Source organism: Hypomesus transpacificus, unplaced genomic scaffold (genome assembly GCF_021917145.1).
Source record: "Hypomesus transpacificus isolate Combined female unplaced genomic scaffold, fHypTra1 scaffold_192, whole genome shotgun sequence".
NCBI classification, from domain to species: Eukaryota; Metazoa; Chordata; class Actinopteri; order Osmeriformes; family Osmeridae; genus Hypomesus; species Hypomesus transpacificus.
In genome coordinates this window covers 178,902-206,809 of record NW_025813738.1, presented here as the reverse complement: position 1 = coordinate 206,809, position 27,908 = coordinate 178,902, and the positions used below count along the sequence as shown (strand labels likewise).

The 27,908-nt window shown below is 53.5% G+C and overlaps 1 protein-coding gene across 1 annotated transcript; it reads right to left on the bottom strand.

The window, feature by feature from the left end:
• Positions 1-143: 143 nt before the first annotated feature.
• nos1 (nitric oxide synthase 1 (neuronal)) lies at positions 144-27,908 on the bottom strand. Its single transcript, XM_047051991.1, is given in 34 exon segments — positions 144-823; positions 1,733-1,851; positions 2,080-2,232; positions 2,235-2,276; positions 2,487-2,564; positions 2,566-2,636; positions 3,044-3,165; positions 3,355-3,442; positions 4,906-4,950; positions 4,953-5,042; positions 5,045-5,114; positions 6,656-6,693; positions 6,696-6,750; positions 6,752-6,825; positions 7,146-7,339; positions 7,619-7,697; positions 7,786-7,924; positions 8,360-8,534; positions 9,541-9,657; positions 10,019-10,077; positions 10,346-10,450; positions 11,609-11,753; positions 13,071-13,156; positions 13,491-13,685; positions 14,490-14,591; positions 15,457-15,631; positions 16,491-16,630; positions 17,332-17,473; positions 18,813-18,904; positions 19,258-19,420; positions 19,860-20,002; positions 22,094-22,231; positions 25,020-25,140; positions 27,172-27,908. Coding segments are annotated over 34 exon segments (4,308 nt in total). The 3' UTR covers positions 144-807.

Here is a 27,908-nt window from a genome sequence, read left to right as displayed (position 1 = left end):
GAGTAGGTGCGTGCCTGTGTGGGTGTGTGGGCTGGTGTTTGTGTACGCGTCTCTCGCCCTCTCACCCTCTCTTGCTCGCCCCGTCGCTCTCATTTCTCTCTCTCTCCCACCGTCTCTCTCTCTCTTTCTCCTTCCGTCTCCCTTTCATCCTCCCCCTCTGTAGCTCAGTCTCTCCTCCCCTTGTGTCTCTCTCTTGTGGTGTCTCTCCCCCTAGCATGATGAAGTGAGAATACAACAGCAAGCTGCCCAGACGGAATTCGACGGCGAGTCGTTAGCTAGCTGTCGCTTGGCGACAACGTAACGGGAGGGGCGGGGGGGGGGGGGGGGGTTCTCGTAAATGTACAACCTTAGCAGAAGGTGATGGCTCTTCACATTAAACGACACAGAGTAAATACGGCTCTACTAGATTCTTGTCTTGCTCATGCATTAACAGGAAGGCAGGTCACTGAGCAGGCACCACGTCGGGAATCATTATGAAGACGTAACCGAAGAAAAAACGAACAAAATACTTTTTTTTTTTTTTCTCCGTTTGCTCGACAGAACAAAAGCAAATCATCTCTGAAATATACTGATGAAAGAAACGGTCTGACAGTCGCTACGGACGACGTGCAGAGACCCACCGGAAACCGTGATTAAAAAGTCCAAACCGAACGAACGAATGGGGGTGGGGGAAAAAAAAGGAAAGTAGAAGGAAAAGAAGGAAGTACAGTAGAAAAATTGGCACAGTATTGTGGAGCAGCTGTGTTTCCCTCCAGCGTCCTCCCCAGTGATGCACAGCGGAACGATCCGGAAGCCCCACACACAGCCCTATGAACAGAACACTCTGATAAAGAGAGAGAGAGAGAGAGAGGGGGGGGGGGGGAATAAAAGGGACGGAGAGTGAGTTCGGAAACAGACAGTGACATCGAAAGAGAGAACGAGAGAGATAAATGTGAGGGCCCATTTGAGGCCTGTGACCACCCTAAGTGACAAATTCAAGTGACACTCTCCACAGGAAGCCTGTGGGTGGGGCTCCATACATTAGGGACACTTTAACGAGGCCTTGTGGCCGTCGCTGCGCTCTCATGACAAGTGAGCATGAAAAATGCTCTTATCTCCTCCAGAACAAACAAAAGCCAGGAGAGTGTGTGTTGAGAACATGGACGCTCGCTCCTCTAATCCTGTTAGTCAGAAGCCCTTTTCAACCGGTTTCTATGGTTACCATTCTGCATTTTTCGTCCTGGTACACACCAGCGGCTGTGCTGCCTCTGCATCTGTGCGCCCCCCCATTCGCACTATGACCCCTCCCCCTACTCCCACCACAACAGTGTATGTGTAGGGGGTGTCTGAGAGTGCGAGTGGAGAGAGCTCGTATGTAGTGTCTGGGTGTGTGTGGAGAGTGTGTGTGTGTGTGTGTGGAGTGTATGTGTGTGTGTGTGTGTGGAGAGTGTGTGTGTGTGTGTGTGTGGAGTGTATGTGTGTGTGTGTGTGTGGAGAGTGTGTGTGTGTGTGTGTGTGTGGAGAGTGTGTGTGTGTGTGTGTGTGTGTGTGTGTGTGTGTGGAGTGTATGTGTGTGTGTGTGTGTGTGTGTGTGTGGAGTGTGTGTGTGTGTGTGGAGAGAGTGTGTGTGTGTGTGGAGTGCGTGTGTGTGTGTGTGGAGTGCGTGTGTGTGTGTGTGTGGAGAGAGTGTGTGTGTGTGTGGAGAGAGTGTGTGTGTGTGTGGAGTGCGTGTGTGTGTGATCCCATCACTCACTCGTCAGAGTCTTTTTTGCTCTCCTCGATGTAGGCGATGGACTCGGAGCGTAGACGATTGGTGACCTCATACGTCCGCAGCGTGACCCCGAAGATGTCCTCGTGATAGCGGTTCTCGTCCTGGTTGGAGACCAGAGACCAGAGGGAGATTAGGAGAGGGTGCGGAGAGCGCTAGCTCAATGTTTAGGTGTAGGTATTCCTGGAGGAAAATAGCTGCTTATGAGGGGCTAAGAGACACAGAACGGTAAGGGCTCAAGGCCTGTGTCTGTGTGTCAGTATGTATGTACGTGTGCGTGTGTGTGTGTGTGTGTGTGTGAGTGAGCGTCTGCATGTGCGTGCGTTCCCCACCCGGAGCTTGCTGAGGTAGAAGCCAGCGTCCTCCTGGGTCATGTTCCCCTGCAGCCGGATGATTTGCTGCACCGTCTTCAACACGTCCCCGGCCATCGTCACGTCCCCGCACACGTAGATGTGGCCCCCCTGCTCCCTGAGGGAGCGGTACACACCGTCTCCGAGAGCTGCTCACGGAGCACATCCTGCACGTACTTCTACGGAGGGGGGGAGGGGGAGGGGGAGAGGACCTTCATGTTTACGTGAGGGAAGTCGTCGCGCTTTCAGAAACCAAGCCGCAGGATTCCGTATATCTTCCTACAGTCTGTCTGCGGTGGCTCGTATCTATCTCGGAGGGGGGGGGCGGGGGGGGGGGGGGGGTGTGATGTGGAGACCCCCAGGTGGCCTGGTCTCAAGGCTGCGGCTACCTTTGGTCTGCCTGGCTCCCTGGAGTAGGCTGTGTACAGCTCCTTGAAGGCCCCCTGGTTCTTGGCTAGGACGGTCTCCCTCCTTGTAGATGTGGTCGATCTGGGACTCCCGGCAGCCAAACACCAGTGTCATGGGACAGGACTGCACTCCTGGGGGAGGGAGGGGGGGGGAAGGAGGGTGGGGGGGAATGGGGGTCACAGGGGGGGGGGATTTCAAATCCTGCACCCTCCACTGGAACCAAAAGCCATCCCAAATATCACCCCCTTGCGCCGAACCTACCCTTCACCGATATAGCTGTTCCTCTGTTCCCAGGGAGAGGACCATCTACTCTACAGCTCTCTGAGAGACACTCACCGAGTCTCTAAAAGTCACCGAGTCTGATTCAGAATCGCGGAATCAAATCACTGCTCGAAACAGCCTCTTCCACTTTCCAATGTAACTGCTCTGAGCTGCTCTGAACTTCGGAAGGCTGTTCTGATTCTGAGAGACTTCCTGGGGGTGACAATCCTCCAGCTGAGACGCCGGGGGCTCTTGGAAAACACGAATGCCAACCCACCTTTGTGTTCGTAGTCGAACAGTCTCTGCTGCCAGAAGCTTCTGAAGGGGGCGATGCCGGTGCCTGGCCCTACCAGAATACACGGAGCTCTGTGGTCCTTTGGCAGACGGAAAGTTGCCGCTCTGTAACCATGAAAACGTTGCGGTTGTTATTGTTGTCGTCTGGAAAAGAAACTTGAGAAGGGCTTCGCTCACTGTGAAAAGGGAGCCGTGTTTTTTTCCGTCTTGTACGCCGCAGAAACGGCGCGCGCACGAGACTACCACCTCACGAATTTGGCAATTATGGTGTTAAAAAAAAAGGAGAGATTGTACCCTCGGACGAAACAGGGGACCACAGCGTCCTTCTGTATCCGGCTGAGCCACGAAGAGCACACACCATGGTGAACTGGTCCTGAGCCATCTGAAACAGACCAATACACAAGTCATCCACTTTACCTGGCTCCCCCTCCCTCCCTCCCTCCCTCCCCTCCCTCACCTCCCTCCCTCCCTCCCTCCCTCCCTCCCTCCCTCCCTCCCTCCCTCCCTCCCTCCCTCCCTCCCTCCCTCCCTCCCTCCCTCCCTCCCTCCCTCCCTCCCCTCCCTCCCCTCCCTCCCTCCCCATCATCCCCTCCCATCCTCCCCTCCCTCCCCATCCTCCCCTATCCACCCCTCCCTCTCCTCCCCTCCCTCTCTCTCTTTCTCTCTCCCCCTCTCTATTTAGCTACGTGAACCAACACTGTGGAGTGGCCGTCGTACGTCATTTCCTGGATGTCAAGGATGTTGGCCTCTGCTGAAACCAAGGGCTGGAAATGGAAGCACCGTCCCCGCCATTCGTAACACCCTAACCAACACGCAAACAGGAGGCAGCACCAACAAATCGATTCGCAGAACAAAGAAGCGCACGCTAATGCAAGGTACAGTCCCAATACATCCCGCATCAACAACCTGGTTTGTCGTTAGTGTAAGACCACAGTTTGACGGTTGAACCACTTCACGTGACGGCCCTAATACCTTCTCCACATGTGGACACACCGAGAACTGGCTTTGCGAGATAACTTTCAACTCCCTTCTGCTTTCAACTGCAGTCGGCCAAACCCATAAAGGTTGACTAATTAGATTTAGCATGACTTGGGAAAGGCCAGAAAGCAGCTGCAAAGGCCACGCCAGGATGGTAATAAGAGAGTAGCACAGCAGCTATGTCATCATTCTCCTGAATAACCTGACTCCTTTCTCATGTCTGCACATCAGGCACCTGATGCCCCATAAAACCAGGAAGTGGACGACAGGAAGAAGTCATCAATTCCAGGAAGTAAACAACAGTAAGGAAGTCAATAATGACAAGTCCTGCAGAAGGTAGGGAAGGTCACCAGAGCGGACCTGACTGTTGACAGTATCTGTACACTCTGCCTGGCGACCTCAGTCCTCAACTGAGATCAGGTGGAATTGATCTCTGATCCCTAACTACTGGCCCATGAACCCCCCTGAACTTTCCTAAATCCCAATAGTGTGTATGTGTGTGTGTATATATATATACACATTCATATCGTGTGTATATTTATTTTTCTTTTTAACATCTCACATCTTTTCAAACATGTGCCCTTTCTTTCCCTATCTTCTGATATTGTACGTCCGTATTTCTATAAGCTGTATCCTTGTATTTATCTTTTCTTTTAGGAGCTACACCTCAAACTCACTACACATCCAATGTGCAACAACCACAAAGGCATTCATCTCCTTCAATGAACCCCTTAACACCCCCAAACACCACGTGACGGCCTTTTGAGCACGCCCTAACCCACTAACCACCTGCAATGACCCCTACCACCCCAACCTGATCAACCTGACAAATACTCCACCCGGCCCCTCGCACCCGCCTGACCTCACCTCTGGCTCTGTAGGAAACAACGGCCACAGTCAGGTGGATCTCCCTGGGTGGGCGTCGGGGGAGGAGCTGATGGAGTAGTAGCGAGGCTGGAGAAGGGGAAGCTGGGTCAGCAGCAGGGTGGAGGCCATCTGGATGGAGGGAACTCTTCCAGAACTTCCACCAGGGTGGGGGTGTTGTACCACTTCCACTCCTCATACTCCTGCAGACCCTGCGGACCAGGAGGGGAGGAGGAACAGGAGGAGAGGGAGGAGAAGGAGAGGGAGGGGAGGAGGAAAGGGGAGGAGGAAAAGAGGGGAGGGGAGGAGGAGGAGAGGGGAGGAGGAGGAGGAGAGGGGAGAGGAACAGGAGGAGAGGGAGGAGCAGGAGAGGGAGGGGAGGAGGAAAGGGGAGGAGGAGGAGGAAAAGAGGGGAGGGGAGGAGGAGGAGAGGGGAGGAGGAACAGAGGGGGACAAGAAGGAGGAGGAGGAGGAGGAAAAGGAGGAGGAGGAGAGGGGGTGATGAAGAGAAGACAAATCGGTTAAGATTGATTTTATCCAGCGATTCACAAAACGTGAAACCGTTTGTGTCATAATTTCTGACATTTGAAACAGGAGGCATTTCGACTTCTGCAGCCTCAGGAAAAAGGCTCTGAGTCAAACCGTAACAGACCTGAGAGGGATGTTTGTTCTCGACGTTCAACAAATGCATTCCCATACCCAGGGAATGACTTACTAAGCTAACTCACGGCCCAGTTTCCTGGTCCTCAGCCCAGATTTTGCACACATGCCAACATCTAAACACCTCTAAACCAGATCAAATCAAGCGTCTAATTCCTGTGTGGAAATGGCACCGGAAAAGGAAAGCAGCCCTACAAATGTCACCCTCATACAGTATGTTTGAGCTTGACATAGCATTACAGGCGCTTCTAATCTTAGCCTAGTGTCCTGACATCAGGGCCTTAGATAACCCACAAAGATCCGAGGGCAATTCCGGTCTGCGGCTGGGCACTGGGAAAATAGCACAGCCTTTACTTCATGCTTGTTTGGATGTTTATTTTTGCCCTTATTTTCTTCTTCCGTTTGGATTTTTTTCCTTTCTTTTTTGAGTATGAGCTGAAGCATAAGTGGTGAGTCAGCGTAGACCCTTGGTGACACGACGAGGGGTCGAACTGTGGAAGAACAACACTTAGTCTGTGGCTGAACGTCAGCCCATACTGGGAGCTACGTGTGTCCTGTGCATTTGTTTCGTTGAATGGACGTTTGAAAAAGGGTTTAAATGGAACTGTCCATCTACTTCCTGAACACAGGCTGTGTGAAAAGACTATTTTCGACATTCCAAAAAGTACCCTGGTTTCAAAAAAATTCTATAAAAAATCCTTCTGTAATGTGAATGGCACCTTGGAGCTAACGTGTGCAGCTAAGCAAACCATCCCATGTTAATGTAGGCTAATGCTAACCCTTACCCTACCCTTAACACATGTTCATGTTATGCTAACCCATAGGCTACTAACACAATGCTAATATGACGCTGAAATCATGCCAAATCCTTGCTTATGTAATATTAACTTATGCTAACACCATGCTAATATCACAGTAACTCATGCTAACACCATGCTAATATCACACTACCTCATGCTAACACCATGCTGATATCACACTACCTCATGCTAACACCATGCTAACATCACACTAACTCATGCTAACACCATGCTAATCTAACACTAGCCCTTGCTAACCCCATGCTAACTAAACACTATCTCGGGTGCATTACCTTACTGAGGAGCTCCAGCTTCTTCTTGTGTTTGTCGTGGTGGCCAGCGCTGCAAACTGCTGGAGTAGCACCGGGCTGGGCGGCGTGGTGATGTCTCCAGGAAGCACTGGAAGGCTGGAACAGGGTGCACGGAGGGATCCTCACCTCCTCGTTCCAGTTACTGATCACACCTGCCCAACGGGACCACACAACCATAGCCAGCTACAGACCAACCAGATCCACGAGCAGCGATGGTCCCCACCACAACCACAAGCAGTTACGTGAACACCAGGAGATATATCATTGTGTAGAGGCTGCAGGATATCTCAAAGCCTACATACACCATAACACCATTCATGGAGCAGAGAGATGGAATAGGTATTGCAGATTGAAATCCTCTCTGGTTATTTAGCAGATGCTTCTATCCAAAGCAATGTTCACTTATTATTATATGACATTACTATTATATCTAAACGTCTACATACGAATTGCACACAGTGACACCACCCACCCAGTGCTGTATTCCTCTCCTCGAGGAACTCCACCTTGATGATTTGATTGGCCGGTGGGGCATCCTCCAGTTTGTCAATGAGTGCCGTCACCAGTTTCTCGTGGTTGCCAGGGAAGACGCCCAAATGGTCGCCAGGCTGGTATCTCAGGCTGTCGTGGTTGTTGGCGTGGAGACGTACGAGTATGGTGGAGCGACTGTGGAGAAGCGCGGGAAAGCGGAGGGCGAGTCGTGAACACAACATCGCTCAAACACACGGCGGTTAACAGCGAAACCGGGCAGAGCGTGAAGGCAGTGTGACCACGGTGTTTGGTGTGGGGAAAAATCGGGAAAGGGTGTTCGCTGTGGCTGAAAACCCTTTTCTTTTCTTTTTCGTCGATGTGCGTTAGTCATGGTCGTGTCTTTCGGAACTGCGTCCCATATCGTGAGGTCGTGTTTGTGTCGTGCAGCCGTTTCGACTGTCAAAATCTGCTCACTTAGACATGGGGCTCTGCAGATTCTTGCTCTCCAGCAGCTTGGCTCCGTAAACCTTCTTCTTGTGGACGTGGTAGAGAGCTGGAGACAGACACATCCTCACGGTCAGCCTCTCGTCCCTCACAGTTACAGCACCCCCCCCGCCCTCCCCCGCCTCGGCGTTCCTCACCCTCCGTCAGCGCGGGGGCCTCCGCCACGTAGCTCAGGCGGAACTTGCTCTGCTTCCAGCTGCGGTCGTTGCTGATCAGGGAGTCGTTGGCCTTCTCGATGTTCACGTCGTCGCCGACGCAGAACACGTCGCAGGCGGCCTTGGGGGGGACGGGTGGCGAGGGGGAGGCGGGGCCAGAGAGAGGTTCGTTAAGTGGTGCGTCATGACATGGCCTTGCACAGGACAGCGCGGTACCGCGGTCCAGCTACTCATCATGCCAGTTACCTCTCAGCATCACGTATAATCATAGGTACTCTCTAAAACATACAGTGTACCACAGACAGACAGGTCATATATAATATATACCTACTATACCTATATATATGATCGTATGTATATTTTAATGCAGGTGTTTACACAAACAAACAGACAAGCATACAAACGACACGTTCTGTGACACGTCTGTTCACCGTATATAACTACCACGTGCATAACTACATTCCATGATCCTAACGCAGCCCTCGCTTCGACAGAGGCAAAGATCCATGGGTGAACCCGAGTCACGTCGGGGTGTGGTGTCAGGGGGCCCCCCCACCTTGAACACCCTCTTGGCCCAGGTTCGGAAGGACTCCTCCTGGCCACACAGCTCGTCTCCCTCCCCCATGCGCAGGATTCGCTCCCCGCCCAGCTCCTCGAACAGCGTGTCCACAGCGTGGGCAAACGCACAGAAGTGTGGGTAGGCCCTGGAGCCAAGGCCAAACACTGAGAACCTGGAGAGACAGAGAGAGGAGACACGTACACACGCACACGCACGCACATGCATACACACAGCCACATAGCCGGAGAGAGGCGCGCCACACGCAGGCACAAACCCAGAGGCACGCACGTACACACACACACACACACACACCATATGAGGCAAAGCACTCCACCGCGCTCTCTCTTCCTCCCTGCAGGGCTCTTGACAGGCAGTATAAAACAGCTCATTATCCCTGATGTTGATGTGATATCTTGAACCAGATGGCCCTGGGGTTAGTAAACACACTAAGCACTGGTCTCTTCTCCGAAACAGCAGCTCCTCGGCTCTGCGATCCCCCCCCCCCCCAGCCTCAGCAGGCGGGAGGAGGCCGAGTGGAGGGAACAGCCTCGGGGGCTTGCCGGAGGGCTGTTCCCCTGCAAACCCCTCCCTCCTTCCCTTCTCTACAGCAGGCTGTTACCTGCTATACCTTCCCTCCCTCTCCTCTATAATCAGGCTGTTCCCCCTGCTACACCGTCCCTCCTTCCTCCGTAGCAGGCTGTTCCTTGCCACACACGCTCCCCTCCCTCCTCTACAGCAGGCTGTTCCCTACGACACCCTCCCGACCTCCTCTGGAGCAGGCCGTTACTTGTTACACCGAGATGAACAACGATCATAAACAATTACAACATCATAAACAACGAGATAGCCAAGCTACCCGCCATGTTTTTGGGGGCTATCTCGCTGTTTATGATCGGTGACCTATGCACTTTTTGTAAGGCTCTCTCTTGGAAGTGGCTTTGGATATGTTGGATATGAATGTACATCCTCCCTCCCTCCTCCACAGCAGGCTGTTACCTGCTACACACCCTCCCTCCCTCCTCCACAGCAGGCTGTTACCTGCTATACACCCTCCCTCCCTCCTCCACAGCAGGCTGTTACCTGCTACACCCTCCCTCCCTCCTCTACCGCAGGCTCCTATGCCCTCCCTCCTCCTGCCTCAGAGGTGTGTGTGTGTGTGTCACCAGAGTGTGTGTTACCTGACGTTGGCCAGAGGGCCCGTGCTCTCAAAGTTGGCCTTGTTGTCTGGCTCGTCACTGGAGGACTTCCTGGTGTCTGAGTAGGAGGACACGCTATTGAAGCGCACCTTGTAGCTCCTGAGAGAGAGAGAGAGAGAGAGAGAGAGAGAGAGAGGAGAGAGAGAGAGAGAGAGAGAGAGAGAGAGAGAGAGAGAGAGAGAGAGCGAGAGAGAGAGAGAGAGAGAGAGAAAGAGAAAGAGAGGGACAAGGAGAGGGAGGGTGAGGGGGTGGAGAGAGACAGAAAAGGGGATTTGAAGAAGGGACGGGGGAGAGGAAGAAAAACGAGGGAGGGGAGATTTGAGAGAGAAGAAACAGAGAGACAGAGAGAAAGAGAGAGAACACAGGTTGAGTAAACTTGTAAGGCACACAGTCTCATGTTAGTATTAAGGAAGTGGTCGTGTGTAAGGAAGTGGTCGCAGGTAGCGCACGCTGCACTTACTTCCTGTCCTCCATGTTGGATGTAGGGTGGCGCATCTCCATCAGTGCTGCTCCAAATTTCTACCAACAACAACAACGAGTTACTGTGGTGTCTTCTTCACAAATACTTCTGTTTTATGGAAATATTAAATAGGGCCACCTGCTCCTACCACTACCATGGGAAGGAGACGGGCCATGATAAAAACTCTCAGAACTTCCACCCAAAAGCAGAACCCCAAACCCAGCAGAGCATTCGTGGTCATGGAGGAGTGGTCCAGACCACTCCTGAAAAAGTGTTGAAATTACGTTTTTTTTTTAAACAGTCAACGGTCTTAACCACCAATCCCACCTCTCCGTTCTCGGGGGGGTCTCCGTTGCCGAAGGTGCTGGTCACGACCAGGACCAGCGTCTCGTGCTCTAGGTCTACCATGTCGTAGTCCTCCATGGACATCACCTGGAGGGGAAACACCCATGGTCATACACACTCAGCTGAACATGGATGTACAGGTGTTCAGGGAGTCAGGTGGCTGAGCGGTGAGGGAATTGGGCTAATAATCTGAAGGTCGTCAGTTCGATTCCCGGCCACGCCAAATGACGTTGTGTCCTTGGGTAAGGCACTTCACCCTACTTGCCTCGGGGGGAATGTCCCTGTACTTACTGTAAGTCACTCTGGCTAAGAGCGTCTGTTAAATGATTAAAATGTAAATGTAATGTATGTTCCCACCCACAGGAGAACATGTATGTTCATAGCCACGGACACTCAAAGAACACGCATGTTCACAGACACATGCACACACACGCAGTTGGAGACTATGTGTACACAAATACAGATGGAGAACTCGCCTTGCCACATCGTCATCAATCCCCATCATTCATCACGTAGGATTGATGAGCATGTCTGAAGACAGTCAACATTATGGCTGAAGACCTTCACCATCATGCAGACACACACACACACATCAGATGAACCCGATGCCACAGGCAGAACCGCAAGAAGCCCGCTGACTTGGCGTTAACGAGGTGATAATGCGAAGCTGCGCTTGACACCCAGGGGGTCCCGGTGGCTCGACGTGGCGTCGCGTGCCCAAGAGGGGCCCTCCATCAGCGGGCGACAGGCAGAGACGAGGCCCCCCGCCCGCCGGGCACGCTGCCACGGGAGGGGTCACCAGCGGCCTGCCGTTCCCCCCGACACCCCCGGGATCCATCGCATTAGCGTCCGGGAGAGCGAGGCAGCTGCTCCGTCCCTGTTTTTATTTTTCATTTATTCTTTTTTAAATTTTTTACTACACAGCCTGTGTTTTTTTACCGATCTCATCTTAAACTACAGCTCAACGCTCGGCTGAGTTCCTCCCTCCCCCCTGCCCCCTACCCCCACACCTCCTCACCCCCCTCCCCCCCCGGCGTCCTCGCTTCGCGGGAGCCGAGGAGAGTGTGACAAGAGACGCGCTTTCTCCTTCTTTCTCGTCTCTCTCTGCCTCTCGCGTCTGCCACGTCTCTCTGCGCCGCTGCCGCCCCGGGACCCACGCGGAAACCAGAAAGAAACACGCCCGGTCAACTCGGGTTTGGCGGCGGTGTGGCGGGGGGGGGGACGTCGAGAGGGAGAGGACGTTACCTTGGCGTCGAAGGCGTGCTTGAAGATCTCGCACAGGGTCTTGGCGTAGTCCTGAGACTTGCCCGTCTCTGTGGCGTACAGTATGGTGGCTTTCACTCTTTTTGCCATCGCGTGGCCCATCAGCTTGGCTGAGAACTTCACCGCCCTGTGGAGATAGGGGAGGAGGACAAAAAGAATGAGAAAGAAGACAGTGAGAATGGGAGAGACAGGGAGAGAGAGAGAGAGAGAGAGAGAGAGAGAGAGAGAGAGAGAGAGAGAGAGAGAGAGAGAGAGAGAGAGAGAGAGAGGGAGAGAGAGGGAGAGAGAGGGAGAGAATGGGAGAGAAGAAGTGAAGAGATGGAGAGAGAATGAGCGTGACAGAGAGAGAAAAAGAGACAGAGAGAGGGAGAATGAACGATGAAGGGAGTGGACATGGAAGTAATCGATGAAGAATAACAGGATGAAGCATTTCATCACATGAAGTCAATGCAGAACCAGTGGTTTGGGCCAAGCAGAAACCTTTCCTCTCCACCTCCTCTCCCCTACCCTCCCTCCTTCCCCCTCTCTCCCTTATTCCCCCTCTACCCCTACTCTCTCTCCCCTCCTCACCCCCCTCTCTCCTTCCCCCCTCTGTCCTCTCCCCCTCTCTCTCCTCACCCCCCCCCCCTTCCTCTCTGTCCTCTCCCCCTCTCTCTCCTCACCCCCCCCCATCCTCTCACCCCTCTCCCCCTCTCTCTCCTCACCCCCCTCCTGTCTGGAATCTTCTGAACTCCCTGCCGGAGCAGGGCGGGCTGTGCCGCGCTCGTGTGGGCCCCGGCAACAGACGACACACGTCATGTCGGAGCAGCTCACGGATGGTAATCATGATTACCTAGCTTGTCATATCCTCGGGTGCATATAATAATAGATCAGAGCCCCGCACACACACACACACATACACACGCACACGCACACACACACACCACACGCTCATAGCCTCACACGAAGACACAGATACACTCCCGCTCACAGTCCCACGGATGCTCTCCACACACACTCCCGGCCACACGCCCTCAAAGTCGCAGCCGCACACACACTCACACAAAGACACACTTCTGCTTGCTGGCGTACACACACACCCACACCTCACACACACACGCTCAGGCACCAGAGTTGTGATGACTCCCTAGGGGGTTGATTGTCTGAATGGCACGGTTGAGTAAACCCGCTCCAACTCTGTGTCTGCACTTTTGTCTCATCTCATTCATCCAGACCCCAGCTAGCACAGCTACGACACCATGAGACACACTGCTGGCCCTATACTATAATTAACACACTATACTTTCCCCTCCTACAAGTACGCACTTTACCCAAGTGTGTGCTTCAGTCTACGTGTAGCTTCTGTAGCCAGTGGGACTATTACGGCCCACTAGACCTTGTCCAGTCTAATCATAATGTTGACTCGGAGGCAAGGAGAACTGGCCCCCTCTCGGGCAGTACTCACTTGGCCAGCTTCTTGAAGCCGATGGTTCTCTTCTTGGTGGGGGTCCCGTTCACCGCTTTCCACACGTGGTTGTGCCAGGGGTCCGGCTGGGGAGGGAGGGGGGCAGATTTAGTCATCACACCCCGGCAATAGCCAGGCCAACAAGCTTGTCTCCTTGATGGCCACAGGCCAGGAGAGGGGGACGGGGGGACGACAGGGTTGTGGATCACTAAGCTGTATCGATCCACGATGAATTCTCACCCCTGTTACGAGGGAACCTGCTCTGACATCTGATCAGGTGTCCCCCACCGCACACACACACACACACACACACACTTCATCAAACAGACACCACGAATCATCACCAGACCCTACCCTCCCACAGCTCTCCATGGTACCGCTCACTTGCTGGTCACATGGGCCCTTGGCGCGTGACCTCACCTGGTACTCGAAGGAAGGGGTGAGGCGGTAGTTGATCATCTCCTGGTGGAACACGGGGGTGATGCTGCCCGACATGGGGGGCACGATCCAGACCCAGTCCCCCGGGCAGCCCCCCCTCACCCGCACCTCGTTCTCCATGTGTTTGATGAAGGACTCTGTGGCAGCGTGGTGGTCCACGATGGTCACCTTGGACGACTGCCGGGGAGGAGGGGGGGACAGGAATGGGGAGGTCAACAAGAGACTATGGGTTCTACTAGACATGGTAGGAGAGTACGGTGTTCTCCTGGTCTACTAGACATGGTAGGAGAGTACGGTGTTCTCCTGGTCTACTAGACATGGTAGGAGAGTACGGTGTTCTCCTGGTCTACTAGACATGGTAGGAGAGTACGGTGTTCTCCTGGTCTACTAGACATGGTAGGAGAGTACGGTGTTCTCCTGGTCTACTAGACATGGTAGGAGAGTACGGTGTTCTCCTGGTCTACTAGACATGGTAGGACAGTATGGTGTTCTCCTGGTCTACTAGACATGGTAGGAGAGTACGGTGTTCTCCTGGTCTACTAGACATGGTAGGACAGTATGGTGTTCTCCTAGTCTACTAGACATGGTAGGACAGTATGGTGTTCTCCTGGTCTACTAGACATGGTAGGACAGTATGGTGTTCTCCATGGACTTCGATGGGGCTGCTTTGAACAGTTTTTTTCAGTGCTTCGAAACGATACGTTCATTGGAAGCAACCTGTTTCTTGGTATTTGCTTGGCAAATTGCTAATCAATTTTCATCATACATTTCACACAATTATACAACACGTTCCTTGTTTTAGGTTAACCTAATTTCCACATATACTCCTTCGAGATTAATATTGTCTTGTGAGATCGAGTAGGTTAGGCTAGTGTCGTAGGGGTGAACTAGCCAGTGAACTAGCCAAATAAATGGAAGGTTTTTAGGATGTAGGCCCAAAATGAGCTTCCCCTCTTTGGAAGACCAGCAGCCGCCACTGACCTGGAAGCTGTAGAGAACTGCTATGTTGATCTCCACGAGAGCCTGGTCCTTCCAGAGCGAGGACGTCTTCTTGGTGTCCAAGGCCATTCTGTTCGCTACTTCCTGTGTGGGCGGGGCAAGGCATGATTCCGTGTCGACAACAACAACAACGACAGCAGCAGCAACGACTGGAGGAGGGGATGACTGCAGTAAATGACTGGTATGGTTTCCTTAGTAACCTGGCTGTGGCAGAGAAAAGCTATGCACGGTGAAGACATTTCACTTCCCATTTACCAACATCTCCTGGAGCACACATTTACATAATGGAGAGAAATGTTCTCAAATGGACGCATCTCCTCGAGAACATGCTATTATGTTCCTGTTCTCCAATGCAAAATCAGTGCCCGTGTAGGACACGTATCTCGTGACGTGTAAACAAGTTGCAAGCGGAATCTGCGCTCCCGAGTACGATAATTGGGCAAATGACACACATAAATGCTGTCTAAGCTGGAGAATGTCTCCCTGGCGTGATGATGGATATGCTAATGCTCAAGCACTGGAGACACATCCATCATCTATCTGCTACTACAGGTCCTGACAAAAGCTCCATCGCTCCAGCTGTGCTGAATGCTCTGGTGAGCCAGCCCAGAGAGGCATCCACAGCCATCAGCCGCCGCTGAATGCAACCTGAGTTGGGAAACAATGCTCACATTCTAAGGGGCACCATCAGGCATCCTTGGTGTTCATCGTTAGAATACCTTGGTGGCTGTGTGGCTAGGTCCAGAATGTTGAGCATCCCATTCATCCAGCACGATGGCATTTGTGTGACTGGGTCTGCGGTCTGCGTCCAGTAAGGCGGACCCACGTAACCTACTCGACCTCGCCACAAAGCCCCACTCTGAGCACCCCCCTGCAGCCCGAGAGCCTAGCCCTCCTTGGCCCCTTATCCCTCAGCCCCCTTCTACTCCCCCCCAACAACCCCTCGTACCTCCAGCATGTTGTAGCGGGAGGTGTCACAGAAGTCTCTCACGCCGATCTCGGTGCCCATGTACCAGCCGCTGAAGGGGCAGGCGGTGAACTCCAGACCCCCAATCTCCAGCAGCATGCTGGAGACAGCGGGGAGGCCGTACCACTTCAGATCCAGGTCCTTGAACCACTCATACCTGCCACAGGGGATAGCACCCGTCAACCCTCAAAACCCAAAGGGTAACTGTTATAAAAGGGAGTCAGATAGCTGAGCGTTGAAGGAGTCGGGCTAGTGATCAGAAGGTTGCCGGATCGATTTCCCGCCGTGCCAAAATGACGTTGTGTCCTAGGCAAGGCACTTCACCCTACTTGCCTCGGGGGGAATGTCCCTGTACTTACTGTAAGTCGCTCTGGATAACAGTGTCTACTAAATGTAAATGTAAAAGAAAACTGGCAAAACAAAGCATGTTGCAGGTTGTTATGTTGGCTCAATTTACAGTCAGACATACACAATACAATTTGCTGAAATGTTGGCTGTCATATTTTGGGGATCTTGATAGACAACAACAGTTACTAAACCAGTACATCAAAGCCAGTTTCTTTTTATTAAAGTAGCAGGACTGTAGAAAATGGCAAATATTGTTTAGAAAAACAACCGGTCCAACGCTGGCTAAATATAACAGCACAACTGCACCTGACTGGCTGGGGATTGCTGCTAGACCGATATTGTTCCCTTGTGTGAGCATTGAAATACAAACAGTACAGCCAAATGATACACAGCCAAGACCTACATCATCCGACTAGCCCCTGCCAGCGCCTGTGATGCGGCTGAAACCAGTTCCATGTACCTGGACATTGTTTTCTAAGGAGGTGTGTGTGTGTTCAGTTTGTGTGTGTGTTCTCTCTGTATCTGTATTCTGTCAATGTCTGTGCATGTGTGTGTTCTGTCTTCATGTGTGTGTTCTGTGTGTGTGTTCAGTCCATATCTGTGTTCCGTTTACGTGTGTGTGTGTGTTCTGTGTGTGTTCAGTGTGTGTGTGTGTGTGTCGCACTCACTTGGGGTGTGTGATCTGCACCTCTAGGGTGAGGTCCTCCGGAAGCTCGAACAGCTCCGGGTCGTTGCCGTTGGCCTGCAGGAGAAGAGGTAGGACATCGAAGCGCCCCTTCCTGGCCTTCCAACCCTGCTGCATGCAGATCTGGGGAGCGACGGCAAAACATTGACCTCACCGCACACAACAACATCTCGGCTCTATTTACACATTCATTCACACACTGTTGACATGTTTAAAGTTCATGCCGCTCCAGCATCTACCAACGCCTAAATACACCCTGAAATGGTTTACAACTCCTTTCAAACAACAGTGTTGTTGCTGGAAAGCTTCTCAAGGGTCTGTCTGTGTCCGGATTCCTGGGTGTTGAATGCAGGAGTAGAGAAGCATGCTGCGGGGACATTAAACACAGCAGAGCCGTGTGACCCAGGTCCTTCTCCTACCTCTGTTAACCCTCCAGAACCATCTGACCCAGGTCCTTCTCCTACCTCTGTTAACCCTCCAGAACCATCTGACCCAGGTCCTTCTCCTACCTCTGTTAACCCTCCAGAACCATCTGACCCAGGTCCTGCTCCAACCTCCTCCAACCTCTGGTAACCCTCCAAAAACATCTGACCCAGGGTCCTGCTCCAGAACCATCTGACCCAGGTCCTGCTCCAACCTCCTCCAACCTCTGGTAACCCTCCAAAAACATCTGACCCAGGGTCCTGCTCTAGAACCATGTGACCCAGGTCCTGCTCCAAAACCATCTGACCCAGGGTCCTGCTCTAGAACCATGTGACCCAGGTCCTGCTCCAGAACCATCTGACCCAGCGTCCTGCTCCACAGCCATGTGACCCAGGTCCTACCTCGGTAAACTCCACATTGGCCGGGTCCCCCAGGATCTGGCCGTCGGGCTGCTTGTAGCCAGCGTAGCGGATCAGCTGACTGTTCCACACCCGGAAGTCATGCTTCCCGTCCATCCGTTGAGGGAAGATGGTGATGGCCGACCTGCGGATGACCCACGTGAGGAGCAGAGTTTGTCTCTGAGGAGTTTATAGCTGAGCTCAGCTGAAGGTTGGACCGTGTACGGCAATGACTCTGGCAAAGGGATTCCTGCTAATGAGCGTCTAAACAAATAGCTAAAGGCTAGGTTTGAAATAGCATCAGTACGGTGGGTAGTATGACGACGGATTAGCATCTTGCTAATGACTGTCAAAAGTGTCAGTGTTTTTTGAGGCTGGGCAAGATGATCAACATCACACAGTCTGGAGTAAGATCCTACAGATAGGATTAACCAATTCCTGTCAAGTTTTTGTGTGTGTTTTTTTTTGCCTCAGAGTTATAGATAGTAGAGTGAGCTAACAGTAATGTGACTTTGATGATGAATTAGCATGTTGCTGGGGTTTTACAGACGGGTAGATCAGCTGCGATGCCATTGCTCGTGTGAAGGTTTACGCCTGTTTTAATCTGTACGGTTCAGGAACTACAACGACTTCATTACCTTTGCCCTCCGAAGCAACCCCCATGCCCTTTCTAATGCCTGGACGTGGCGGGCGTGATGATTGCATAACGTGGGTGGACAGTAAGTCGATGTGTAGGGTCCAGAGCATCTGGTCTCTATGTGGGCCTCCCTTCCCAGGCCTCTGGCTGTCGCTGGCAGGGATGGAAGGAGAGCGTTCCCTCTCCTTCACCCACAGAGGGTGGATGGGTCGGATGGGTATTGCTCAGTGGTAGAGAATCTTACTGGGAATCGGGAGGTCGCAGGTTCAAAACCCCCTCTGTACGTGGCTTTGGATAAAAGTGCATTCTGCGTGAATATGACTATGTGAATAATGACGTGTGGTGTGTTATGATGTGATCATGTGAGGGAGGAGTGTATCTGTCCAAATCAGATGTGTCCTGACTGAGTGATAATCTTAATAACTAGAGAGGGGGGGTAGTGAGTGTTTGAGAGAGAGAGAGAGAGAGAGAGAGAACAAGGGAGAGGGGAGTAGTGAGTGACCGAGAGGGAAAAAAGGGGGTTAGTGAATGAGCGAGAAGGAGAGAGAGAGAGTGGGCGAGCGAGTGAGAAAGAGAGGGGGGTAGTGGGGTAGAGAGAGTGAGTGAGAGATTGTGAGCGTGCGGGAAAGATAAATAGTGAGCACGAGGTAGAGAGAGAAATAGTGTGTGAGGGAGGGGTAGTGAGTGAGCGAGCAGACACAGATGGGTAGGAGGTAGGGGGACAAGAAAAGGAAGGAGGGATGGAGCGACAGATGGGACGAGGCTCGAGAGAAGAGTCATGGACAGCGAGTGGGGGAGAAAGGAAGGAGCACAGAGAGAAGGCCGGAGAAGCTTCCGCCGGTCTCACCTGAGGTTGCCCTTGTTGGTGGCATACTTGATGTGGTTGCAGATGTTGTTGTACATCCCGTGGGCCGTGGTGCAGTCCCTGGCGTCAAACACCTGAGGTAGAGCAGGTGTGTTACTGGGTCTAGGCCATGTAGTGACTCTCCAAAGGGGTGGAGTCTGGACCAAGTAGTGACTCTTTATAGTGGGGGGGGGGGGGGTCTGGACCAAGTAATGACTCTCCAAAGGGGGGCAGCCTGGACCAAGTAGTGACTCTCTAAAAGGGTGGAGTCTGGACCAAGTAGTGACTCTCCAAAGGGGTGGGGTCTGGACCAAGTAGTGACTCTCTAAAGGGGTGGAGTTTGGACCAAGTAGTGACTCTCCAAAGGGGTGGAGTCTGGACCAAATAGTGACATCTCTAAAGGGGTGGAGTCTGGACCAAGTAGTGACTCTCCAAAGCAGGGTCTCACCTGTAGCTTGGACCACTGGATCCTGCCCACGCAGCGGGCAGCGTTCCTCCAGGCGTGCTTGGCCCCGTAGATCAACTCCGTGTCCTTCAGCTGGTACGTCCCCGACGCCTCGATCTCCCTCGTCATCTCCTCCAGGCGGTCCTCGTGGGCCTTGGAGCCGCACCTGCGCACGCAGCACACATACACACACATGCAGCACACACACATGCAGCACACAGACACGCAGCACACACACACACGCAGCACATACACACACGCAGCACACAGACACGCAGCACACACACACACGCAGCACATACACACACGCAGCACATACACACACCGACCACGCAGCACACACACACACGCAGCACATACACACGCCGACCACGCAGCACACACACACACACACACACAGAGCACATACACGCGCAGAACAAATAGCACACACACACGGAACACACACAGTACGTTGAGTTATGGGGATCACAGATTTTCATCGCAAAGGTCCAAAACCTGCCCAACCCCAGACCTCCACATTACCACATCTGCCATCCCAGCTCCCCCCCACCCCTCCTCCCCCCACCCTCCCTAGCACGGCTGCTGTAGCCAAGTCGTCTTGCCTCTTGATGGAGGTGAAGTACTGGTCGATGAAGTCTGTTGCCAGGGGCAGCAGTTCTTCTTTGGTCCTGGGTTCGTCGGGCTTGCGGCTGGGGATGGGCGTCATGAGGGAGCCCAGACACACGCGCTCCGAGCAGATGGGCACCTGGGAAAGGATATGACATCACGTGTCACTCCAGGCTTTCAAGCTCCGGGTGGAATCCAAACCAGTTACAGCTCCAGTTCCCCCGGTCCCTCCCTGTCCATCTACCTTGCATTCCTGTGCTGACTCGGTGCTTCCGATCCCGGTGACTGACCACTGACCAAACTGACAGATGCGGAGGCAGAGCGCTGAAGGCAGAGCGCTGAAGACACTCTACTGATTTGGAACTCTTGATATCTGTTTCACCATCCATTTGCACATACTTATTTTTGATCTCTACTCTTGATGCAAGACTGTGTTCAGCCTTTAGTCTGGACATCTCGTTGTCACTGACCATGCACGGGGGAGGGGAGCCCTCACTGAATTGCTCCTCGAAAACGGTTCTTCCATTTTTCTCAGTGTGTTTTCCTAGTCGTTTTCCTTTGTCTTCCTTGAGGGTTAAGGTTGGTTTAGGTGCAGTTCTATGGGCGTGTGTGAAGCCCTCTGGGACATTTCTTGTAAAAAAAAAAGGGTCATACCACCACAACTTGATTTCATTTGAAACCAATTCAAAAAGCCAAGAACGCCTTGTGTGACTGCTCCAATATATCTAAGCATGTTTTCTCTATCACGGTGCAACTGTTGCAAAGGTACCCAACCCCCCCCCTCGTCCCCCTACACATCCATCCCTAAGTCAGCTAGTCAGTGTTAGTGAGTCAAGGGTGGAGGGGCGGAGGGGGGGAGTCACATGAAAACAAGAGGAGGAGGGGGGGGGGGGGGGGAACAGAGGATGATGTGAGACTGAGTAAATGAAATTGGTCACTGCCAGCAGGAAGCTGTTTCGGGTCAATGTAATATGAGGAGATCTGAAGTGAGCTGTCACTTTGGGTAGCTGTGAAATCATCCAAAAGATTAGAGAGAGCGAGGGAGGAAAATGGAGAAGGGAAGACAGATAAAGAGAGAGAGAGAGCAAACGGTTGCAGGAGCATTAAGTCAAAAATTGGAAATTCAACAATAACTTGATACTGCCGAAATGGGCAATCTAGTCACAATCCCTTCGGTTCAACCAGTCCCACCGAGACATTTACATTTAGTCATTTAGCAGACGCTCTTATCCAGAGCGACTTACATTAAGTACAGGGACATTCCCCCCGAGGCAAGTAGGGTGAAGTGCCTTGCCCAAGGACCCAACGTCATTTGGCTCAGCCGGGAATCGAACTGGCGACCTTCTGATTACTAGCCCGATTCTCCACCGCTCAGCCACCTGACTCCCTGACCTCCCCCCACTTCCTTCCCCCTCCTCCCCCCTCTCTCCTTTCTACCTCCCTCCTCCTCCTCACACAATCCTGGTACCACCCCTGCTCAACTCACAGCAAACCAAAGTTCCCTGGAAACCAACAAAAAGACGAAATGGCACAGCAACACAGGGATCAAAAGACATCTTGATGGGGGGAGAGGGAAAGAGGAAGACAGAGAGAGAGAGAGAGAGAGAGAGAGAGAGAGAGAGAGAGAGAGAGAGAGAGAGAGCGAGAGGGGGCGTGATGGAGAGAAAGAGATGTGAGAGATGCGAGTGAGTGAGTGATCAAGTGAAGCGTGTTAAAAATAAAACAAAAGGAATGATTCTCGCTCCGGAGCGTCCTCTCTCTGGCGTCCACGCCAGCCAGCTGTCCTACAGGAGCAGCCGTCTGTGATGTATAATAAACCTAAAGATGCACTATTACTGCCCATTCATTGGGATGCAAAGCTGCCAGTCTGAGAAGAGCATACTGGGACTGTGCCATGGCTGAGCTGAAGGCAGACCTGAGGGTGGGTCATGCCCCTTTACTTCATCCCAGGATCGGGTTCTAACTAATGACTCTCTAACGGAACGCAACGTGATCTGGAATTGGTTGATGGCTTACTGATGTTTGTTTAGGATTGAGAGACAGATAGACGGACGTGCAGACAGACAAATAAGACAGAAAGACAGACAGGCAGACAGGAAGACAGACAGACAGACAGACAGACAGACAGACAGACAGACAGACAGACAGACAGACAGACAGACAGAAAGACAGACAGACAGACAGACAGACAGACAGAAAGACAGAAAGACAGACAGGCAGACAGCATTACCTTGCCGGCGCTGTGGTATAGGGTGTCTGTGTGGACGACGCCACTCTCCCAGTTCTTGACCTTCATGAAGCGGGGGCATTTGTTGGGGCTGCCGTTCAGGAGGTTCTTGTCGGGGGAGACACTGCCCTGGGCGGGAGGCTGGGGGGGTTGGGGGGAGGGAAGAGGGGTTAGGTTGTTTACTCTCAAGTACAAGAACGGGTAGGTGTCCAAACTCTGGCGTGGGCGACCGATAATGAGCGAAAGAAACCTTTTTAGAAGTTCGACACTGCAGACTTTCCCCCCCTCCCCCCGAGTTGATGGCTGGTGATTCTCGGCCCCGCTTCCCGGGCGCTTTGTCTCCTCATTGACGATAAAAAGAGCAAAAAAAACACAAACACACTTTGTACTCGACACACAAAAGTGCACACGCACATCGGCGCACGGGCATACACAAACCCCTCGAAACGAGGGTGGTAATCATCGTTAACAAAGGGTGCATCGAGTATCAAGTCAGTGCCAGGCCTATTGACGGATGAAGACTGGGTGATGTAGCCTCCCTCGGGGATTGTCCTGACGCAACACAATGCAGGAGCGAAGTCCCGCTGCAAACCCCAATCATAACCAGATCAATCACACGCCCCCAGCGTGATCGTCTTCGTACCCCACAGCAAAAGGCGGGGCGCTCGACAAAAGGTGTAATCGCCACCACGCCGTGGCGGATGAATGGATAAGGAGGTCCATCGAACAGAGGCTCATCGACGCATCTTGTCCTCTGGGAGAATGGAGGGATGCGACGGACTGAATTGATTTTGATTGGTCCCCCGCGCCTGGCACCGGTGGAGACGGGCGCGTCGGGCCCCCGGCACCGGCCTGGAACCGCGGAGGTCTACCGTCATCCTCGGCTCCACTGGAGCTCAGGAGAAGCCTTTGATTGGTCCTCAGAAAGAGAGCTTATTATCATCAGATCTTCAGCCAAGCGGAGGGGGTGTGTGTGTGTTTTGGGGGGGGGGGGGGGGGGATGGGGAGGCAGAAAGAAAGAGAGAGTGAGAGAAAACTCAAAGGAGAAAGAGGAAAAAAAACTCAAAGGAGCGAGACCTGGAGAACGAGAGGGTGATATGAAGAGAGAGTGCTGAAAAACATGGATAGCGGGGAAGGAGGTAGTGAGGATGAACTGAGAGCAGCGAGCATCCCATGACAACCGAGTCGTGACGGGCGGACGGCGAGAGAGACGAGAGTGAGAAACGAGGAGGGACAACTCCGAAGGGCTTTCGACTGGGAAGCGGCGAGCGGAGGGGAGACGGGGCCGAGACGGAGGGAAAGGGACGTGTCGGCGGCGGCGCCGCCGCGTCAGACGAGCACGGGGCGAACGCCTCGCCTGACGCCGCGCCGCCACTCGCTCTCTGTTCCCTGCGGAGCTTCGCCTGAGGAGAGGTCGACGTCCCCAGAGCTGCAAAGGAGCCGGAGAGCGACAGCCAGTGGCCAGGCTGACAGAGCAGCCAGACTGACAGAGCAGCCAGGCTGACAGAGCAGCCAGACTGACAGAGCAGCCAGACTGACAGAGCAGCCAGGCTGACAGAGCAGCCAGACTGACAGAGCAGCCAGACTGACAGAGCAGCCAGTCTGACAGAGCAGCCAGACTGACAGAGCAGCCAGACTGACAGAGCAGCCAGTCTGACAGAGCAGCCAGACTGACAGAGCAGCCAGACTGACAGAGCAGCCAGACTGACAGGGCCACAGAGCCAACCAGGCGACCATGCTTATTAAACAGTCCATTATGCAGCAGCAGCAGCAGCTCAGCTTCGGGGCACAGGGCAGACCACGGCTCCAGGGTGGGGAAGTCTGGAGATCTCCACATGTCATGAGGCCCTCCCAAGTTCATGAAATATAAATGAGTCTCCAGATCACTTTGAGTTTGTTCTCAACACCGAAGCCCTCTTTTCCTGAAAGGAGAAGTTTCATCGCCTAGAAAAGACAAGTTTCATTTTTCTAGAAGGGAGACGTATGCAGAGGTCACGCGTGCAAGAACACCCCCCCACACACACACACACACACGTACACACACCCTTTCTTTCCCTCGTACACACACACACACACACGACACAACACACACTCCATCTCACACACAAGCACAGCAGGCCTGAAGGGGCTAAATCATTTGAAGAGGGCCACGTAGGCTGAACCCCCCTCACCCCCCCCCACCCCCCTGCCCCCAGGATGGCAGCTGCCTCCATTCATTTGGTCTCTTGGATCCTTTCGAACCCCCATCCGGTCCCATTCACTCAGCCGGCGCGTCACCAGCACGTGCACGCGCCTGTGTTCGTATGATGGTGATGGGCGCGACACAAAGGCCACGTGCGCCTTACAAAACTCCGGACCGCTCCACCTGTGCGAGGCTGGACGCCGTTCGTCCCCGGGCCTCATCCAGACATCTCCCCTTTGTGACGCCGTCGTTCATGCTCTGCCAGCGCTGAAAGCTCAGGTGAGAAGTCATCGAGCGAGGGTGCTCTGCGGTACACTTCTGGTGCCCCCTCGACTGCACACACATTCGCACGCGCACTCTACTCATGCAGGGTCACACGCGGGCACACAGCATGACAATCCAGGGATCATGAGAAAGGATGTAAGGATTACCGGGGTAGCGAGGCATGTGAGCAACGACAGCCACGGGCCTTTCACATATGACACACACTCTCCGGGGGATGAGGGGCTCGCACACACGGATTTACACACACACACACGGGGTGGGGGGGTGGGGGGGGGGGATAGAGACGCAAACACACACAGATAAGAAGCCCGAGTCAAAGCGGTGGCACAAACACGCACGAAAGCACCGATACGAACGTACATCTCCCCCTCGCACATACATGCTCATTTAGCACACACACACCCACACACACACAGAGAATCCATGAAATGACACCGAGAGACCGTTAAGAGGTCTTTTTACCGTTTGCGTGTTGCAGTTGGGGTTGCCGAGCGCCGCGGGCATGTTGTCCTTGTTCCCCTCCCGATCCCTGCTCCGATCAGACGCCAGCTGGACACACACACCGTTTCCCACACCGAGGTCCCTGAAAGTCACACACAGGCCCCTTAACGCGGAGTGTGTGAGGAGAGAGTCGGTCCGAGAGTGGGTGTTTGCGTGTGTTTGTTTATGCGAGAGGGACCGCATGTGCCTTTAAGTGCGTTTCAAAGCGTTCCATCGCATCTGTTCGTCGACCTGGCTCTGAACAGGGCCGGACACATAGCATAGGCTGTGATTCACCCAGCAGAGGACTGTGGTGACACAAGCACAGGCAAAGGAACAGGCGACTGAGCCATGGAGGAGATGTTCGTCATGAGACCGTGCTCTGGGGCAGAGAGACAGAGGGTGTGTGTGGCGTTTGTGTGTGGTGTGTGTGTGTGTGTGTGTGTGGACGAGAGTCTGCAGAGCTTGAAGCCACACGAGATGTGACAGCCAACCTAGGGAGCTCATCAGCGTTCCTCCGCTCACGACAACCACACACACCTCTCCATCTCCTCTCCGTCTCCATCTCTGTCTCCATCTCTCGTCTCCTCGCTCTCTCCCTTTCTGTATCTCCTCTCCCCTCACGCTCCATCTCTCTTCTCTCTCTCTCTCTCTCTCTCTCTCTCTCTCTCTCTCTCTCTCTCTCTCTCTCTCTCTCTCTCTGTCTCTCTCTCTCTCTCTCTCCATCTCCTCCCCCTTTCTCTCTATTTCTTCTCCTCCTCTCTCCTCCTCTCTCCTCTCCCTCTCTCCACCTCCTCCCCCCTTCTCTCCTTCTCCTTCTTCTTCTTCTACTTTTCTCCTCCCCTTTTCCCTCTCCATCTCTCCACCTCCTCCCCCCTCTCTGCATCGCGCTCTCCTTTCTCTCCACCTCCTCCCCCCTTCTCTCTCTCTCTTCTTTCTCTCCTCTCTCACTCCTTTGCCCTCTCTCTCCATCCCTCCACCCCCCCCCCCCCCCCTCTCTCTCTCCATGTTTTCTCTCTCAGTGCATCAGGCGCGTGCCTGTTCTTATTGTGAATCCGGCCGTCTCCCTTTCACACCACATCTTTGTGATATCTCTTGCTAAACCACGTTCATCACAGCAATTCCGCGGGAGCACTCAGAAACGCAGAACTAATGAGAGAAGTTACACATATATCATCTTGTACTCCGTGATGACTCAGTGATGGGTAGAATCATCACAGCTTGGGCATGTAAAAAACAATCTTTTCCCTAATGCCCTGGTCTATTTCAGGAGCGTGGTCATCAACGTATCATTCCAAAGAGATGACACAGCACAAATGCAGCCGAACAGATTATAGTCGATATTGTCATTTCATTTTCCCTAATGTCGTCCTCCCCCTTTCTTTTAAGGCTGTCTGGATGTTCAGTCCATCTAGAACCTTCCTCAACCCTGATAGGAACATTAGGTTACTCTGTCTGCATACTCTGTTTGCTATGGGGTCAGGGCAGACTGACTTATACAAGAAAAGGAGTCACCAGAATTCAGAACAAACACATACACGGGTTCTACCGTGACGACATCTAAACTGCTGTGCCACACTTTGTTGCTGAGGTAGACTTTGTGTGTGTGTGTGGCGGTGTGTGTGTCACAGTTTGGTGTGTGAATGTTTTTTGCTTGGCAAACTGGGGAAGCAGACATACAGAACATTGGCTAAACCGAGAGCTATTGATTTAAATGTGCCGTGCTTTCTCGATCCGATTTGAATTGGCTCCACGTACAACAGACGTAAGTGAATAGACAATAACAGCGACAATGAATGTCTGGCTGTCCTTACGTCTTTCTACAAGGTAGCAAGCTATGACAAAAACAAGGACTTCCTCTCTGTCTGGAAAGCTCCGAAAGTAACAGGTTTGCTGTTGCATGCAAGTTGCACTCAGAAGCAAATCAAACTCACCTTTGATCCTCGTTAGATACTAGAACTATCAACCAGGTCTGATAGACAGGGCTGTGATCAAAGTGCGACAGCACTACGGTGCAGGAACTAAGCTAAGTAGGACTGAAAACGTCAACTTCCCAACAGGAAGTAGACCGCGGAGGGTTTGCGTATCCGTCCTCCAGTCAGGTCAGGGTGAGCGGGCCGAGCCAAGGACCTACCTGTCCACCTGCACCTCCGCATCCCGGCGCTCCACGCCCCTCTGCCCCTCCCCGTTCACCTCCTTCTTGCTGGTCTTGATGAGGCGCAGCACGGGCTCAATCTCCTTCAGCAGGTCGTTGTTCCCCTCCACGCCGTTGAGCAGCAGGGAGGCGCGCCCGCCGTCCCCCCGCACCAGCGCCGGGTCCTGGGCGCCGATCAGCGCCTGGACGCCCCCCCTCTGGAGCCTGGAGGCGGGGAGGGAGCCCGGGGCCGACAGGTTCTCGATGGCCCTCAGCTGGGGGTCCCTGGTCGGCGGCGGCGGCAGGCCGGAGGGGCTCACCGGGCAGCGGTGCTCGTAGGACTTGGAGGAGGGCGGGCAGGCGGGCCGCGTCACCCGGACGGTGCGCTGGCGGCCGTCGGCGGACAGCGTGGTCTCCAGGTGCGTGGTGAAGCCCTCGGGGCCCCGCAGGATCAACACGGCGTGGCTCTCCACCGACACGTTCTTCAGGGTCTCCAGGGCGCGCTCGTACGTCAGCTCCACCAGGGGCTTGTTGTTGACGGCCAGGACGATGTCGCCCACCTGCACCAGGCCGCACTCCTCGGCCGCCCCGCCTCGGATGAGGTCGGAGACGATGACGGGCGGCTTGCACACCCTCTGCTTGACCAGGAAGCCCAGGCCGCCCACCTTGCGCTTAAACAGGCGCACGGAGATGATGTTGGGCTGCAGCTGGCACACACTGGCCTCCGACTCCTGCAT